The 18,342-nt window shown below is 42.7% G+C and overlaps 1 protein-coding gene across 1 annotated transcript in view; it reads left to right on the top strand.

Moving 5' to 3' along the window:
* LOC128698669 (restin homolog) overlaps nt 1-18,342 on the top strand; it is a 165,905-nt gene that overhangs the window by 108,428 nt on the left and 39,135 nt on the right. Inside the window, exons 10-11 of the mRNA XM_070104034.1 lie at nt 2,927-3,031; nt 16,088-16,266. Of these exons, the coding sequence (XP_069960135.1) occupies nt 2,927-3,031; nt 16,088-16,266 (284 nt within the window). The remainder of the gene's footprint in view (nt 1-2,926; nt 3,032-16,087; nt 16,267-18,342) is intronic.

The raw sequence follows: 18,342 nt of genomic DNA, 5'->3' as shown, positions 1-18,342 counted from the left end.
TTCATACATTCCCTTCTTTGCCTCCATAGATAATGTTTTTTGTCTCCACATATACCTCAATGCACCACTCACCTTTTTTCCCTCATCAATTCTATGATGAACCTCATCCTTCATAAATCCATCCGCTGACACGTCGACTCCCAAGTATCTGAAAACATTCACTTCTTCCATACTCCTCCTCCCCAATTTGATATACAATTTTTCTTTATCTAAATCATATGATACCCTCATCACCATACTCTTTTCTATGTTCACTTTCAACTTTCTACCTTTACACACACTCCCAAACTCGTCCACTAACCTTTGCAATTTTTCTTTAGAATCTCCCATAAGCACAGTATCATCAGCAAAAAGCAACTGTGTCAATTCCCATTTTGTATTTGATTCCCCATAATTTAATCCCACTCTTCTCCCAAACACCCTAGCATTTACTTCTTTTACAACCCCATCTATAAATATATTAAACAACCATGGTGACATTACACATCTCTGCCTAAGACCTCCTTTTACTGGGAAGTATTCTCCCTCTCTTCTACACACCTTAACCTGAGTCTCACTATCCTCATAAAAACTCTTCACAGCATTTAGTAACTTAATTCCTATTCCATATACTTGCAACATCTGCCACATTGCTCCCCTATACACTCTATCATATGCCTTTTCTAAATCCATAAATGCAGTAAAAACTTCCCTACCTTTATCTAAATACTGTTCATATATATGGCTCAATGTAAACACTTGATCTACACATCCCCTACCCACTTTTTTTTTTACACAGGGTTTGACAAGGTTAAGGATCCCTAGCTTTATTGACAAGCTATTTACAGGTTACGGATTCCTAACTTTATTGGCAAGCTAAGAGCTGTTACCTACATCAGCTCATTTGAAAGCAGTTTCATTGTTATGAGGCGTACAAGTAGGGAACAGGAATAAGTTGGAGCCATCTGTGGGCCATCTCTACACCAAAGCAATGTTTAAAAGGGGCTTTGAAGTGACTTTGGACATTGAATTGACCCTAAGAGAGTTATCCTCCATTGCATAAGCTTTTTAGGTAAGGCTTGGCAGGGAGTGACTTCAAGGACTTTGAACTACTCTTGGAGAAAATTGTGGCCAGAATGTGTCTTTGACAAGGATTTTGAAGGGTTTGGAGCTGATCCTGACCCTGTCAACCCTCTGCCTGTTGTGGAATCTATTGTGTCTTTGGGGAAGTCCATGTGGTTGGAGGTGAGTGGCAAGGATGTGAAGAGTTGGTGGAGGACCACAGGGAAGATCTAACGATTTAAGAGCTGCAAGACCTTCATCTGCAACAGCAACAGACCACAGATTAGGAAATTGCTTCAGAGGAGGAGGAAGAGAGGGAAGAATGTGCCTTCTTCAGTGATTAAAGATATATATGCAAAGTGGAATGATTTGGAAAGTTTTGTGAAGAAATATCACCTTGACCAAGCTCAAACAAGCCGTATCTGCAACATGTTCAGTGACAATACCTTGTCTCACTTCAGGCAAATCTTAGAGATGCCAGAAACAGACCCCTCTGGACAGTTTTTTTTGTGCAACATGGGTGCAGTGACTCAAGCTGGTCCTAGTGCCAGTAAAAGACAAGGAAAGGAACTAACCCTGGTTAGGGACTTTGTACTTGAAGTCCTTATGGAGGGGGATCTTCCTCCCAAACAATAACCCCCAACTCCCTCCCCCCTACTCGCCTTCTTTACAACGCCAACAAGAGTCGTCAATAATGGTATTTAATGTTCATTTATCATTAAAATTTGTGCTTTATATTTATTTCTCATTGTTTTCTGTTTGTAAAACTATAGTTATTCTTTAAAAAATGAAGTTTTTTGTGAATATTTTTGGGTGTCTGGAACGGATTAATTGTATTTACATTATTTCTTATGGGAAATATTACTTTGGTTTTTGCACTTTCCCTATTTTGAATGAAATTCTGGATCAGATAATTGCCGAAATCCGGGGTTCTTGTGTGCATTAAAACTGTACGTAAAGCAGTTTCTTCATACTGTCCAGTAATTAAGAGGTGTAGCAAAGTTCTCAGCAAGTTTAAATTATGTAATTTTTTTTTTTTTTACTCAGATGTGCACTAGATGTAAAAATCAACTACAATTAAGAAAAAATATGTAAAATTAATAGGAAAAAACAAAGTTCAGTATATGCAAGTCCTCGTACTTGAGATATGTCAAGTATGAGGACTTGTATATACTCTCTCATTCTTTGTGGTTTTTTCCTAGTAATTTTACATAGTTTTTCTTATTTTTAGTAATTTATAAAGTAGGAGTTATTACCTCCTCCCCTTGCTTCCAGCATCTTAGTCAGCTAATACAAAATGCAAATGATGGGGGTTGGGAAAGCAGTATTATTCCACTTCATCAAGATGAAAGGAAATAAATAAGAACATTGCTCTGATGGAAATAAAAATTAAGATAGCTTAATTTGTAAATTTGGTAAATGGTTTTTAAAAAATCTGTTGATAATGGCTGGTTGGGAATGGAGTGGCTAGAGACAGCCCTCTTAGCTTTGTACTTATTTTCTAATTGTGTAGCAAAAGCTTAAATTTTCATTCAAACATTTTAGCGTGTAATAAAATTAATGGAAGTAGAACTTTTCACTATTTTTTTTTCTCATTGGCCATTTGCTTTGGAAAGATGATCAACCACCCCTCCCCTCTCCCCTAACTGTCTTGGCAGAAGTGCACAGACATCATAAATCAAATGACTATGAGCTGCAATGTCACTAAGTGCATGCATTGCACTCTCCGAATCCAGGACTCGAGTTAGGCTAACTGGTTAGCCTACATCTCTCAATGTTAACCTTGATATACTCGTGCATATAGCACATGGAATCCTTGAAACCAGTTTTCTTCATTCTTTTAATATAACATGCTGAAACTATATAGATAATCCTTACCTTTCAGATAAGTCAGAAGGCTAATGAGACGACAATTTTACAAGAGAAGTGGGAGACACAATCTTTAACCACATCAAAGATGGACGAATTGCTCAAAGTGAAGGAATTAGAGGTTAGTTACTGTAGCAAAGAATTTTGATATGCTTTCTATGGCAGATTTATCTAGCAAGAGAATCAAAGGTAATGTCAAGTCATTAACAGATTCACAACTATGGTATGCAGGTGCCTTTGCCAATAAATAAATAAATAAATAAATCCTTTCTGAAGTGTCAATGGTATTGTCACAACCTTGATTCTGTCACTCATATTTGAAGAAGCCTTTTGCTTGATTGTGTTCTAGGTGCATGGAATGGTGATTTGTCATTTTATTTATACTATCTCCCACTGAGGTAGGGGTGACTTGAGAAAGAAATGCTTTTCATCATCACTGTCATGCTAGGGGTGTGCTGATAATACACCTCAGATGCCCCTCCAAACATAATTATCTGCACCCTTTCATCAAAGTGCAGACACTGTACTTCCCACTTCGAGGAATCAAGGCCAGTAACCTGTTACCTGAATCCTTTCATAAATGTTACCTGGCTCATACTCCAACAGCAATTAGTCATAAACACCTCTAGCCTTCACTCACTATCAATCCCGCACACGAACATGTATGTACAAACACGCACGCTTACACACGAGAGTGCATGTACACACTTGCACACTTGTGTACAAACCCTCACACACACAAAATTCGTTGTGTGGAAATTAGGAGGTGTGGAATTAATAAAAGTATTAGTCAAGAGGGCTGAAGAGGAATTGTTGAGGTGGTTTGGTCATTTAGAGAGAATGGATCAAAGAATGACATGGAGAGCGTATAAATCTGTAGGGGAAGGAAGGCGGGGTAGGGGTCGTCCTCGAAAAGGTTGGAGGCAGGGGGTAAAGGAGGTTTTGTTCCACGATCACAAGTGCAAAGAAGATGATAGGATGGATAATGAGAACGTTCAAAATGAGAAATGCCAAGCCAATGATGATCCTTTTCAGATCACTTGTTCTCTCTAGGCTGGAATACTGCTGTACACTAACATCACCATTCAAAGCAGGTGAAATTGCAGATTTTGAGAGTGTACAGAGATCCTTTACTGCACGTATAAGTTCTGTCAAGCACCTTAATTACTGGGAACGCTTGGAAGCACTTGACTTGTATTCGTTGGAACGCAGGAGAGAGATATATATAATAATCTACACTTGGAAAATCCTGGAAGGAATGGTCCTGAATCTGCACACAGAAATCACTCCCTATGAAAGTAAAAGACTGGGCAGGCGATGCAAGATACCCCCAATTAAAAGTAGGGGCGCCATTGTTACACTATGAGAAAACACCATAGGTGCTCGGGGCCCAAGACTGTTCAACAGCCTCCCATCAAGCATTAGGGGAATTACCAATAAACCCCTGGCTGCCTTCAAGAGAGAGCTGGACGGATACCCTAAGTCAGTGCCGGATCAGCCGGGCTGTGGCTTGTACGTTGGACTGTGTGCGGCCAGCAGTAACAGCCTGGTTGATCAGGCCCTGATCCACCGGGAGGCCTGGTCATGGACCGGGCCACGGGGGCATTGATCCCCGGAATAACCTCCAGGAGGGGCTTGGACTACCAGAAAGCGTGTTTGAACATCTTAGATGGGGGTGAATGGAGATGAATGACTTTTGGGACCTGACGAGCTGTTGGAGTGTCAGCAGGGTAATATTTGGTGAAGGGATTCAAGGAAACCGGTTATTTTTTATATAGCCGGGCTTAAGTACTGGAAATGGGAAGTACAATGCCTGCACTTTAAAGGAGGGGTTTGTGATATTGGCAGTTTAGAGGGATATGTTATGTGTCTTTATATAGGCTTCTAAACTGTTGTAACTGGGAGCCTCTGCAAAAACAGTGAATTATGTATGAGTGAGGTGGAAAGAGTTGGATGATGTTGGTGTTTTCTTTTTGTCACCCTGCCTTGGTGGGAGATGGCCGATTTGTTGGAAAAAAAAAAATTGTGACACGATAAATACGCATTTTCACAACTCGGATGTGTAATACTTGTTGGTTTACAGGTTGCTCCCTGTGACTGAGAGACAAGAAGACATTAAGACAGACACACACAGACACAGACAGACACACACGCCACACACACACGCCACACACACACGCCACACACACACGCCACACACACACGCCACACACACACGCCACACACACACGCCACACACACACGCCACACACACACGCCACACACACACGCCACACACACACACGCCACACACACACACGCCACACACACACCTCACACACACACACGCCACACACACACACGCCACACACACACACGCCACACACACACACGCCACACACACACGCCACACACACACGCCACACACACACGCCACACACACACGCCACACACACACGCCACACACACACGCCACACACACACGCCACACACACACGCCACACACACACACGCCACACACACACACGCCACACACACACACGCCACACACATGCCACACACACGCCACACACACGCCACTGTTACACAGAAATGTGGGATAGCTGGGGGCTTGAGCCTGGTCTAAGGGTAAAGGTAAAAGTTTCACACCACTCAGGCATAAACAGGCCACCCAGGACCATCCCAGTCAAAACAGAAAGAGCTAAACCACTATTTGCCACTTCAATGGATTGGCTAACAAGAGGGTTAGGCAAAACTCCTAGTTAGGAAAATATATCTATTCAACATAACAGTATATACACACTCTAGAAAACACCTTCATGTATCTCCTACCCTAAACGCCCAAATAAAGGCACAAGCAGCAGGTGGCTGGCGGTCCAGCCTAGTCAGCGCCAGGTCGTCACTTACACTACAAACCTCATTTCTTATTTCTTCACTCATCCCACAGCACCCTGACCATGTCAGAGCCTGGGTGAACATACAGGTAAGCCATATGCGAGCCTATGGCTTGAGTTGGATAAACAAAATGAGTGTACAACTACAAACTTATCTTAAATACACAGCATCTCCGACGCCAGCCTCTATACACCATGCTAACGTCACGTGACTTCCCAAACCACCTTACTCCACGTACCCAAACATCCTTGGAAAATAAATCATTAACAGAATTTCTTTATAATTACAGTTAGAGTACTTTACAGTACCCCAAAATGCACATTATAAATTATAAAATTATTCTTTACAACTATAATATTCATATTATTATGGCACACTTCTCCACTATATGTACATTATCATGTCATGCAGAACCCTGCATAACAGCCACACGCCACACACACGCCACACACGCACGCCACACACGCACGCCACACACACATGCCACACACGCACGCCACACGCACGCCACACACGCACGCCACACACGCACGCCACACATGCACGCCACACACGCACGCCACACACACGCCACACACGCACGCCACACATGCACGCCACACACGCACGCCACACACGCACGCCACACACGCACGCCACACACGCACGCCACACACGCACGCCACACACAACATGCCACACACATGCCACACACACCATGCCACACACACCATGCCACACACACCATGCCACACACACAATGCCACACACACCATGCCACACACACCATGCCACACACACACACACGCCACACACACACACACGCCACACACACACACACACACACACACCACACACACACACACACACCACACACCACACACCACACACACCACACACCACACACACCACACACCACACACACCACACACCACACACCACACACACCACACACCACACACACACCACACACACACACACACACACACCACACACACACCACACACACACCACACACACACACCCACACACACACACACCACACACACACACACTCCACACACACACACACGCCACACACACACGCCACACACACACACACGCCACACACACACACACGCCACACACACACACACGCCACACACACACACACGCCACACACACACACACGCCACACACACACACGCCACACACACACACGCCACACACACACACACGCCACACAGACACACGCCCCACACACACACACACGCCACACACACACACACACACACGCCACACACACACACGCCACACACACGCCACACACACGCCACACACGCCACACACACGCCACACACACACACGCCACACACACACGCCACACACACACACGCCACACACACACACGCCACACACACACGCCACACACACACATGCCACACACACACACGCCACACACACACACACACGCCACACACACACACGCACACACACACGCCACACACACGCCACACGCCACACACACGACACACACACACACGCCACACGCCACACACACGACACACACACACACACACCACACACACGCCACACACGCCACACACACACACACGCCCCACACACACACGCCACACACACACGCCACACACACGCCACACACACACGCCACACACACACGCCACACACACACGCCACACACACACGCCACACACACACGCCACACACACACGCCACACACACACGCCACACACACACGCCACACACACACGCCACACACACACGCCACACACACACGCCACACACACACGCCACACACACACGCCACACACACACGCCACACACACACGCCACACACACACGCCACACACACGCCACACACACACGCCACACACACGCCGCACACACGCCACACACGCCACACACGCCACACACACGCCACACACACACACACACACACACACACACACACACACACACACACACCACACACGTGTACGTACATGTCAAGAAATTATCAAAGGTGCAGAGGTTTGCAATGCGGTTAGTTCCAGAGATCAGGGAAATGTCCTACGAAGAAAGGTTAAAGACAATCGGCCTGACGACACTGGAGGAATGGAGGGTTGGGGAGACATAATGCCATACAAAATTATGAGAGGAATTGACAGTTGGACAGACAGGATGTTCCAGAGTTGGGGGACACAAAGAAGGGGTCACAATTAGAAGTTGAAGACTCAGATGAGTCAGAGATGTTAGGAAGTACTTCTTTAGTCAGAGAGTTATCAGGTGGTTTAATAGTCAGAAAAGTGATGTATGGAGACAGGAACCTTGCATAGTTTTAAGACGAGGTATGATAAAGCTCATGGAGCAGGGAGAGAGAAGACCTAGTAGCGACCAGTGAGAAGGCAGGGCTGGGAGCTGTCTCGACCCCTGGAATCACAAAAAGGCGAGTATGCACACACACGTATACACGAACATGCGCATGCATGTGTATGTACGTCTGCTGAATGTGCAAGCCCCTCATATACAAAACCTTTATTCCCTCCCTCCATTTCTTTCCTAGGATGACCCCCTACTGTGCCTTCTCTCCACTACTGCTTTATACACCCTCCAAATCATTCTAGTTTTTCTGCATCCTCTCTGAATGTCTAAACCACCTTAGCAACCCCTTCTCAGCAATCTGGATACTTTTAGTAACCCTACACCACCTAATGTCTGGACAAGAAATTTTATTCATATTTGCCCTACACTGGTGTACTGAGTAGTCTTTGGAGACTACTCAGTACACCATAAAAACGAAGAGGGGGAATGTGTGAGAGTATAGCGGTACTAGCGCTCATATGTGGGTGTGAAGCATAAGTGGTGTATGTTGCAACAAGAAGGCTGGAGGCAGTGGATGTATGTCTAAGGGCAATGTGTGGTGTTAATTTTATGCAGAGAATCCATATCTTGGAGATTAGTAGGAGGTGCGAGGTTACTAAAATTGTTATCCAGAGGGCTGAGGAGGGGTTGTTGAGCTAGTTCAGACATTTAGAAGATGGAACAAAATAGAACTGGTGTATAAATCTGTAGTGGAAGGAAGCCATGATTGGGGTCGTCGTATCGTGCTCACAAGCCTGCGTGAATGTGATATCGAATGGAGGCAAATGGATTTTATGACTTGATGTGCTATTGGAGTGTGAGCAAAGCATGAAGGGATTCAGGAAAACTGGCTAGCTGGACTTGAATCCTGGAGATGGGAGGTACAGTGCCTACACTCTGATGGAGACACATTTCAGTTTTTGAACTGTAGTATCAGCATGCCTCTGGCAAGACAGTGATGGAGTGAGTGAAGATTTTTTTTTTTCCCACCTTGCCTTGGTGGGAAGCAACTGATGTTACAGTTGACCTGAGACACATCTCACCTGCCTCCTCCTTTGCTGCAAAATTCACAACCCATGTTTCACACCCATGTAAGTGTACCACTATAGTATCGTACATTCTTTTTGCTTCCAAGGATAATGTTCTTTGTCCCCCCCCCCCCATCCCTTAATTCTGTGCTTCACCTCATTTTTCATACACCTGTTCACTAAGTCCATTCCCAAATATCTGAACATGTTCACTTAAGTCATCCTCCGTCCTATGTGATAATGAATCTTTAATTACCAAAATTGTTTGTTACTCCTATCACATTGCTCTTTCCTGTATTTGCTTCAAATTTTCTTCTTGTACATACCCTCCCAAATTCATCCACCAGCCTTTGCAGCTTCTCTGCATAGTCTTTCAAAACTGCAGTGACATCAGCAAAAAGTAGCTGTGACAACTCCCACTTTGTATTAGTCTTCATATTTTAACCCCACACCTCTCCCCAACACACTAGCACTCACTTTTTTTTTTACAACCCCATCTACAATTGTTAAACAATCTTGATATCATCATGCATCCTTGTCTACGGCATACTTTTACTGGAAAATAATCTCTTACATATCCTACCCCGAGTCTCACTGTCCTCTTGAAAACCATTAACTGATTTCATTAACCTACCACCTATTCCATACACTTGCAACATCTGCCACATTGCTTCCCTAACTATCCCTACATATGCCTTTTCTAAATTCATAAATGCAATGAAAATTTCCTTACCCTTGTCTAAATGTTGTTTACCTGTAATTTTCAATGTAGACACTTAATCTACATATTCCCTTCCCTTTCTAAAGCCTCAGTGTTCATCTGCTGTCTCTTACCCTTAATTCTTTTGATAATTCTACCATACTCTGTTATACTTAGCATGCTTATTCCCCTATAACTCGTACTCTTTTTGTCCCCTCTTCCTTAATACATAGGAATTATGCATGCTCTCTTCCAGTCTGTAGGTATCTTTCCTTTCATACATTTATTGAACAAAAGTACCAACCACTCCTAAATTGCTTTTAACATTACAAAGTAGAAGTGATGCAAGGAGGGAAGAGTATATGGAGAAAAAGAGAGAGGTTAAGAGAGTGGTGAAGCAATGTAAAAAGAGAGCAAATGAGAGAGTGGGTGAGATGTTATCAACAAATTTTGTTGAAAATAAGAAGAAGTTTTGGAGTGAGATTAACAAGTTAAGAAAGCCTAGAGAACAAATGGATTTGTCAGTTAAAAATAGGAGAGGAGAGTTATTAAATGGAGAGTTAGAGGTATTGGGAAGATGGAGGGAATATTTTGAGGAATTGTTAAATGTTGATGAAGATAGGGAAGCTGTGATTTCGTGTATAGGGCAAGGAGGAATAACATCTTGTAGGAGTGAGGAAGAGCCAGTTGTGAGTGTGGGGGAAGTTCGTGAGGCAGTAGGTAAAATGAAAGGGGGTAAGGCAGCCGGGATTGATGGGATAAAGATAGAAATGTTAAAAGCAGGTGGGGATATAGTTTTGGAGTGGTTGGTGCAATTATTTAATAAATGTATGGAAGAGGGTAAGGTACCTAGGGATTGGCAGAGAGCATGCATAGTTCCTTTGTATAAAGGCAAAGGGGATAAAAGAGAGTGCAAAAATTATAGGGGGATAAGATGGGAAGTACAGTGCCTGCACTCTGAAGGAGGGGTGTTAATGTTGCAGTTTAAAAACTGTAGTGTAAAGCACCCTTCTGGCAAGACAGTGATGGAGTGAATGATGGTGAAAGTTTTTCTTTTTCGGGCCACCCTGCCTTGGTGGGAACCGGCCAGTGTGATAATAAAAAAAAAAAGTCTGTTGAGTATACCTGGTAAAGTGTATGGTAGAGTTATTATTGAAAGAATTAAGAGTAAGACGGAGAATAGGATAGCAGATGAACAAGGAGCCTTTAGGAAAGGTAGAGGGTGTGTGGACCAGGTGTTTACAGTGAAACATATAAGTGAACAGTATTTAGATAAGGCTAAAGAGGTCTTTGTGGCATTTATGGATTTGGAAAAGGCGTATGACAGGGTGGATAGGGGGGCAATGTGGCAGATGTTGCAAGTGTATGGTGTAGGAGGTAGGTTACTGAAAGCAGTGAAGAGCTTTTACGAGGATAGTGAGGCTCAAGTTAGAGTATGTAGGAAAGAGGGAAATTTTTTCCCAGTCTAGTAGGCCTTAGACAAGGATGTGTGATGTCACCATGGTTGTTTAATATATTTATAGATGGGGTTGTAAGAGAAGTAAATGCGAGGGTCTTGGCAAGAGGCGTGGAGTTAAAAGATAAAGAATCACACACAAAGTGGGAGTTGTCACAGCTGCTCTTTGCTGATGACACTGTGCTCTTGGGAGATTCTGAAGAGAAGTTGCAGAGATTGGTGGATGAATTTGGTAGGGTGTGCAAAAGAAGAAAATTAAAGGTGAATACAGGAAAGAGTAAGGTTATGAGGATAACAAAAAGATTAGGTGATGAAAGATTGAATATCAGATTGGAGGGAGAGAGTATGGAGGAGGTGAACGTATTCAGATATTTGGGAGTGGACGTGTCTGCGGATGGGTCTATGAAAGATGAGGTGAATCATAGAATTGATGAGGGAAAAAGAGTGAGTGGTGCACTTAGGAGTCTGTGGAGACAAAGAACTTTGTCCTTGGAGGGAAAGAGGGGAATGTATGAGAGTATAGTTTTACCAACGCTCTTATATGGGTGTGAAGCGTGGGTGATGAATGTTGCAGCGAGGAGAAGGCTGGAGGCAGTGGAGATGTCATGTCTGAGGGCAATGTGTGGTGTGAATATAATGCAGAGAATTCGTAGTTTGGAAGTTAGGAGGTGCGGGATTACCAAAACTGTTGTCCAGAGGGCTGAGGAAGGGTTGTTGAGGTGGTTCGGACATGTAGAGAGAATGGAGCGAAACAGAATGACTTCAAGAGTGTATCAGTCTGTAGTGGAAGGAAGGTGGGGTAGGGGTCGGCCTAGGAAAGGTTGGAGGGAGGGGGTAAAGTAGGTTTTGTGTGCGAGGGGCTTGTACTTCCAGCAGGCGTGCGTGAGCGTGTTTGATAGGAGTGAATGGAGACAAATGGTTTTTAATACTTGTCGTGCTGTTGGAGTGTGAGCAAAGTAACATTTATGAAGGGATTCAGGATAACCGGCAGGCCGGACTTGAGTCCTGGAGATGGGAAGTACAGTGCCTGCACTCTGAAGGACGGGTGTTAATGTTGCAGTTTAAAAACTGTAGTGTAAACCACCCTTCTGGCAAGACAGTGATGGAGTGAATGATGCTGAAAGTTTTTCTTTTTCGGGCCACCCTGCCTTGGTGGGAATCGGCCAGTGTGATAATAAAAAAAAAAAAAAATTACTGTCATGATTCAGTCAATCCCAGCTGCTGTACCCACTCTCTCACACCTCCCTTAAACTCAAAACTAAAGGATAAAATATGTCCTTGGCCAATATATGAAATCATTGCCTCTGTTTCTTCATTAATATTTACCAGCACATCAAAATATTCCTTCCAATACCTCTAAATTCCCATCCAATAACTCCTCTTCTGCTTTTAACTGTTAAATATATATTCATTAACTAGGCTTTCTTGACCTATTAATTTTTTAACAGTGGAAGGGTGTTAAAAGAGAGGCAGGGTGACCTGAAAAAGAAGGAAGTCATTCTTTTTACATTTACAGTGGACCCCCGCATACCGTACGCATCACATAACATTCAATCCGCATACCGCTCGCTTTTATCGCAAAAATTTTGCCTCGCATACCGCTCAAAAACCCGCTCACCGCTCTTCGTCCGAGACGCATCCAATGTGCGCCCTTAGCCAGCCTCACATGTGCCGCCGGTGGCATTGTTTACCAGCCAGCCACCGTGGTAACATCCAAGCATACAATCGAAACATTTCGTATTATTACAGTGTTTTTGGTGATTTTATCTGCAAAATAAGTGACCATGGGCCCCAAGAAAGCTTCTAGTGCCAACCCTACAGCAATAAGGGTGAGAATTACTATAGAGATGAAGAAAAAGATCATTGATAAGTATGAAAGTGGAGTGCGTGTCTCCGAGCTGGCCAGGTTGTATAATAAACCCCAATCAACCATCGCTACTATTGGTGGTACAGCTGCTGCTGTTGCTGTACCACCGTCAGCTGCTGCTGCTGCAATGTCAGCTGCTGCTGCTGCTGTACTATCGTCTGCTGCTGCTGCTGTACCACCGTCAGCTGCTGCTGCAGTACTGTCTGCTGCTGCTGTAGCATCGTCTGCTGCTGCTGTAGCACTAACAGCTGCTGCTGCTGCTGCTGCTGTAGCACTGTTGTTGGTGTGGCTTATTGAGAATACCAAGAAACAATTAACCCCAGAGGATTTGCCACCCAGGATAACCCAAAAAAGTCAGTGTCATCGAAGACTGTCTTACTTATTTCCATTGGGGTCCTTAATCTTGTCTCCCAGGATGCAACCCACACCAGTTGACTAACACCCAGGTGAACAGGGAAAAATGCCTGGAACTAGTGCTCATATTGGTGAATTTAAAGCCAGCAAAGGTTGGTTTGAGAGATTTAAGAATCGTAGTGGCATACACAGTGTGATAAGGCCTGTTCTGGAAGAAAATGCCAAACAGGACCTACAGTACTCAGGAGGAAAAGGCACTCCCAGGACACAGTGTCTCATCAGTCATTGCTGCATCTTCAATAAAGGTAAGTGTCATTTATTCTTCATTTAGTAGAGTAGTACATGCACAATATATATTGTGCATGTACTACTCTACTATTGTGCATGTATCCTTCTCTTTGTGTGTAGGAAAATGTATATTTCATGTGGTAAAATTTTTTTTTTCATACTTTTGGGTGTCTTGCACGGATTGATTTGATTTCCATTATTTCTTATGGGGAAAATTCATTCGCATACCGATCATTTCGCATAACAATGAGCCCTCTTGCACGGATTAAAGTCGCTATGCGGGGGTCCACTGTAGTAATATTTGCTGGAGAAGGGGTTATTCGCCCCTTGCTCCTGGCATTTTAGTTTCCTCTTGCGGCACTCGTGGTGTTAGGTTACGCTAAGTATTTCATGCAAGTTTTTATGTACATTACTTATTTTATAACTGTAGTGTAAAGCACCCCTCTGGCAAGACAGTGATGAAGTGAATGATGAAAGTTTTTCTTTTTTTGGGCCAACCTGCCTTGGGAATCAGCCGAAGTGTTAACCCTTTCAGGGTCGACAGGACCTCTCCTAAACTTGTTCTCTGGTAGAGAATCTTTTCCCAATCATAATGACACCAAAAGTATGAAATTTGATGGAAAACTTAAGGAATTATGCTCTCGCGAAGTTAGTGGTCTCGACGATGTTGATGCATTGGCGATTTCGCCCAATTTGAACCCTATTTTCAGCCGATTCCAATGTACCAGTCGACAAAAATCATAACTATTTTGCTAGAACTCCATTTTATTCTATCGAATGAGTACAAGAAACCACCCATTTACTGATTTCAACTATCCGATAAAGTGGTCAGAAATTGGCAATTTTGCCAATTTCACACAAATTTCAAAAGATGCCAATTTCCAAATAGGGTCCAGATTAAACAAGACAGACATTCCTGGCACTAAAATAACATTTTCTCTGTTCATTAGTCACATCCGCAGGCCTCTCTTACATTTCTTTTGCTTTCTACTTTGAATTTTTATTCTTGCAAAAAAAAAAAAAATTACTGTTATGCAGACGACTGCATTAGTGTAGAAATGGTATAAATAATATCAGCGCACTTGTGAAAGAATATTAGACTCACCAGTTCACGTTTATTGGACGCGTGGCATGATTTGTTTACTTTTGACCTGTGGCAAAAATCGAACATTTCTACTACTTTGAGCTCAATTTCGAGGTACTTTTCATTGTGAATCCAATCAGAATCATCTCAATTTCTGTAATATGTCTTGCATTCTATAAAATAAGACCAGGAAAACTAGAATACAACCATAAATAGCATATGAAAATACAGTGGATCCTCGAATTTAGTAGTGCCGTTTCTGTATGCAAAACTATTTTTATCTATAAAATGTATTTTTTGTTAATATTTCCCATAGTAAATAATGTAAATCCAATTAAACCATTCCAGACACCCAAAAATATTAACAAAAAATACATTTTATAGATAAAAATAGTTTTGCATACATAAACGGCACTACTAAATTCGAGGGTCCACTGTACACTGCAAAGTCGCTGTTATAAAGCAAAAACACGGTCGGAGTATTTTTTTTTCGTTATGCACTGTTGCAGGATTTTTTTTATACTGTGTACACTGACCACATAGACCCATTCTTTCATGTGTAGGCCTACCTGCTTTCTCTCGCTAGATTCAAAGGCGCTAGAATTTGTGTACTAGTACGGCACCAACTTTGGCGTGCAAGCTGTACTAGTACGGCACCAACCCTGGCGTGCAAGCCGTACTAGTACGGCACCAACCCTGGCGTGCAAGCTGTACTAGTTCGGCACCAACCCTGGCGTGCAAGCTGTACTAGTACGGCACCAACCCTGAAAGGGTTAATAAAAAAAATAAAAATATTTATTTTGTAGCAAAAATTAATGTAATTAATAATATTGGTCAAAACCAAAATCTACTTGCATTGGCCCTTATCTTAGTTTTTGGTACATTTGGTGTCTTGGTGTGTTTGGTATCTCAGTATACTGTGGCAGTGCTTACTGCAGATACTATCATGTTAGCTGTCATAAAATAGGTTGTATACTAGTGTCATATACAGTCACATGTGACAAGACAGGTTACTGAATACTGACATACCTCACACTAACCTCTGTGTGCTTTCATTTGAAAATGCTACCACTTGTGTGTTTTAATGACGTGAAAATAATTAGGAGGGAGAGATTTTAAATGTAAGTCACCCATCCATTCATGTAATTTTTGTTATTGCTGTGAATTATTTGTTTTGTCAAATCTTAATCAAAATTATTTATTTCAGATAAGTGACTTGACTAAAGAAACCTCTGTACTGAAGTCTACCTTGTCATCATGTGAGAAAAGCTTAGCAAGTTTGAATGTTAAAACTTCACAGTTAGAGGACTGTAACCATCGATTGGAGGAGAAGGTAGTCAACCTAATGGCTGAAATAAGTGACAGAGAAGCTCAACACATTTCTAAGTATGTGTGCTACATTTTTTTTTTTAATTAAAACATTTTTGTAAAAATTTATTAAATCTTATTATTTAAGCAATATTTAGTGAAGGGATTCAGGGAAACCGGTTATTTTCATATAGTTGGACTTGAGTCCTGGAAATGGGAAGTACAATGCCTGCACTTTAAAGGAGGGGTTTGGGATATTGGCAGTTTGGAGGGATATGTTGTGTATCTTTATATGTTTATGCTTCTAAACTGTTGTATTCTGAGCACCTCTGCAAAAACAGTGATAATGTGCGAGTGTGGTGAAAGTGTTGAATGATGATGAAAGTATTTTCTTTTTGGGGATTTTCTTTCTTTTTTGGGTCACCCTGCCTTGGTGGGAGACGGCCGACTTGTTGAAAAAAAAAAAATTAAGTAAACAACAGATATCCAACCCTGAAGTCTAGCTTCTCAATTTTTTTTTTTAAGCACTCCAGCTGTCTTTCACTGAGGCAGGGGTGACCCCCCCCCCCTAAAAAAAAAAAACTCATTCACCATCATTCACACACAATGACTGTCTTTGCAGAGGTGCCCACATACGACTTTAGATGTTGCTCCAAATGCCCAATATCTCAAACTCCTCATGTAAATTGCAGGCATTGTACTTCCCACTTCCAGAACTTTGCTCCAGCTAACTGGTTTCCCTGAATACCTTCAGAAAATATTAACCTGCTCACATTTAAACAGTTCGATAAGTCCCAAAAACCATTAGTTTCCATTCATTCCAATCTAACACTCACGCATGCCTGCTGCATGTCCACGCCCCTTGAACATAAAACCTCTTTTACCCTCTCCCTCCATCTTTTCCTAGGACAACCGCTACCCCTCCTCCCCTCCACTACAGATTTATACTCCTTCTAGTAACTCCACGTCTCCTCCTAATTTCCACACTATGAATTCTCTGCCTAATATTTACACCACACATTGCTCTTAGACACAACATCACTGCCTCCAGCCTCCTCCTTGCTGCAGCATTTACAACCCATGTTTCACACCCATATAAGAGTGTTGGTACCACTATACTCTCGTACATTCCCTTCGTTGCCACCATGGGTAAGGTTTTTTGTCTACAGGTATCTCGATGCACCACTTGCCTTTTTTTGCTTCATCATTTCAATGATAACCTTGTTCTTCATAGACCCATCTGCTGAGAAATCTACTCCCAAATATCTGAATGCATACACTTCTTCAATACTCCTTCCCTCCAGTGTGATATTCATTTTTGTTTTTTTTTAATGTCATTCCCTGATGGGTAAAATCCTGCAGACCACTTAACTTCCCTTTTTTGCTTGCTGGATTTTTTCTCACAGGCAGCCAACTTGCTTGCCTTCTCAGACCTTCTTGTTCCTACCACCTTGAGTCACTTTGTTTAGATGTCTTTTACTCTTGCCACCATTACCATATTTTAAACTTTCCTTTTTTTCTTGGTCACAGACCGGGCCATGGGGGGCGTTAACCCCTGAAACCCCCTCCAGTTATATTCTCCAGGGGTGTTGGGATAGGGCTTTTGTATATTAAATATTTTAACTGTCCAGCATACTAGTACGCAGAATTTTTTTGTGCCCTCAAATACACCACCTGCCAATGTTCTTGACCTCGGCACAATTTTGTCTGATAACCTCTTCGTTCCTTTGAGGATACTTGAGAGAGCAGACGGGCCCATGCAGTGCATTATCAGTAACATTGCCTGACTAGCAAAATTAAACAGTGAACATAGGAGCTCCAGCACTTGCTTGAGAATCGAGAAACTTCGGTACAAGAGTTAGCTGGTACAAACATCTTTCTTTAGTACCTGCACTTTAAAGGAGGGGTTTGGGAAATTAGCAGTTTGAAGGGATGTCTAAGCTGTCATATCTGAGTGCCTCTGCAAAGAGTGATTATGTATGAGTGATGGTGAAAGTGTTGACTGATGATGAAAGTTTCTTCTTTTTGGGTCACCCTACCTCAGTGGGTAATGGCCAGCGTGTTAAAAAAAAAAAAAAAAAAAAAAAAAAAAGTAGCTGATATAAGAATCACACAAGCATTTTTGTGCAAACACGAGTGTTTAAACCAGGCGTG

This window comes from Cherax quadricarinatus, chromosome 88, assembly GCF_038502225.1.
Source record: "Cherax quadricarinatus isolate ZL_2023a chromosome 88, ASM3850222v1, whole genome shotgun sequence".
Lineage (NCBI taxonomy): Eukaryota > Metazoa > Arthropoda > Malacostraca > Decapoda > Parastacidae > Cherax > Cherax quadricarinatus.
This window is presented reverse-complemented; position numbering and strand designations above follow the sequence as displayed.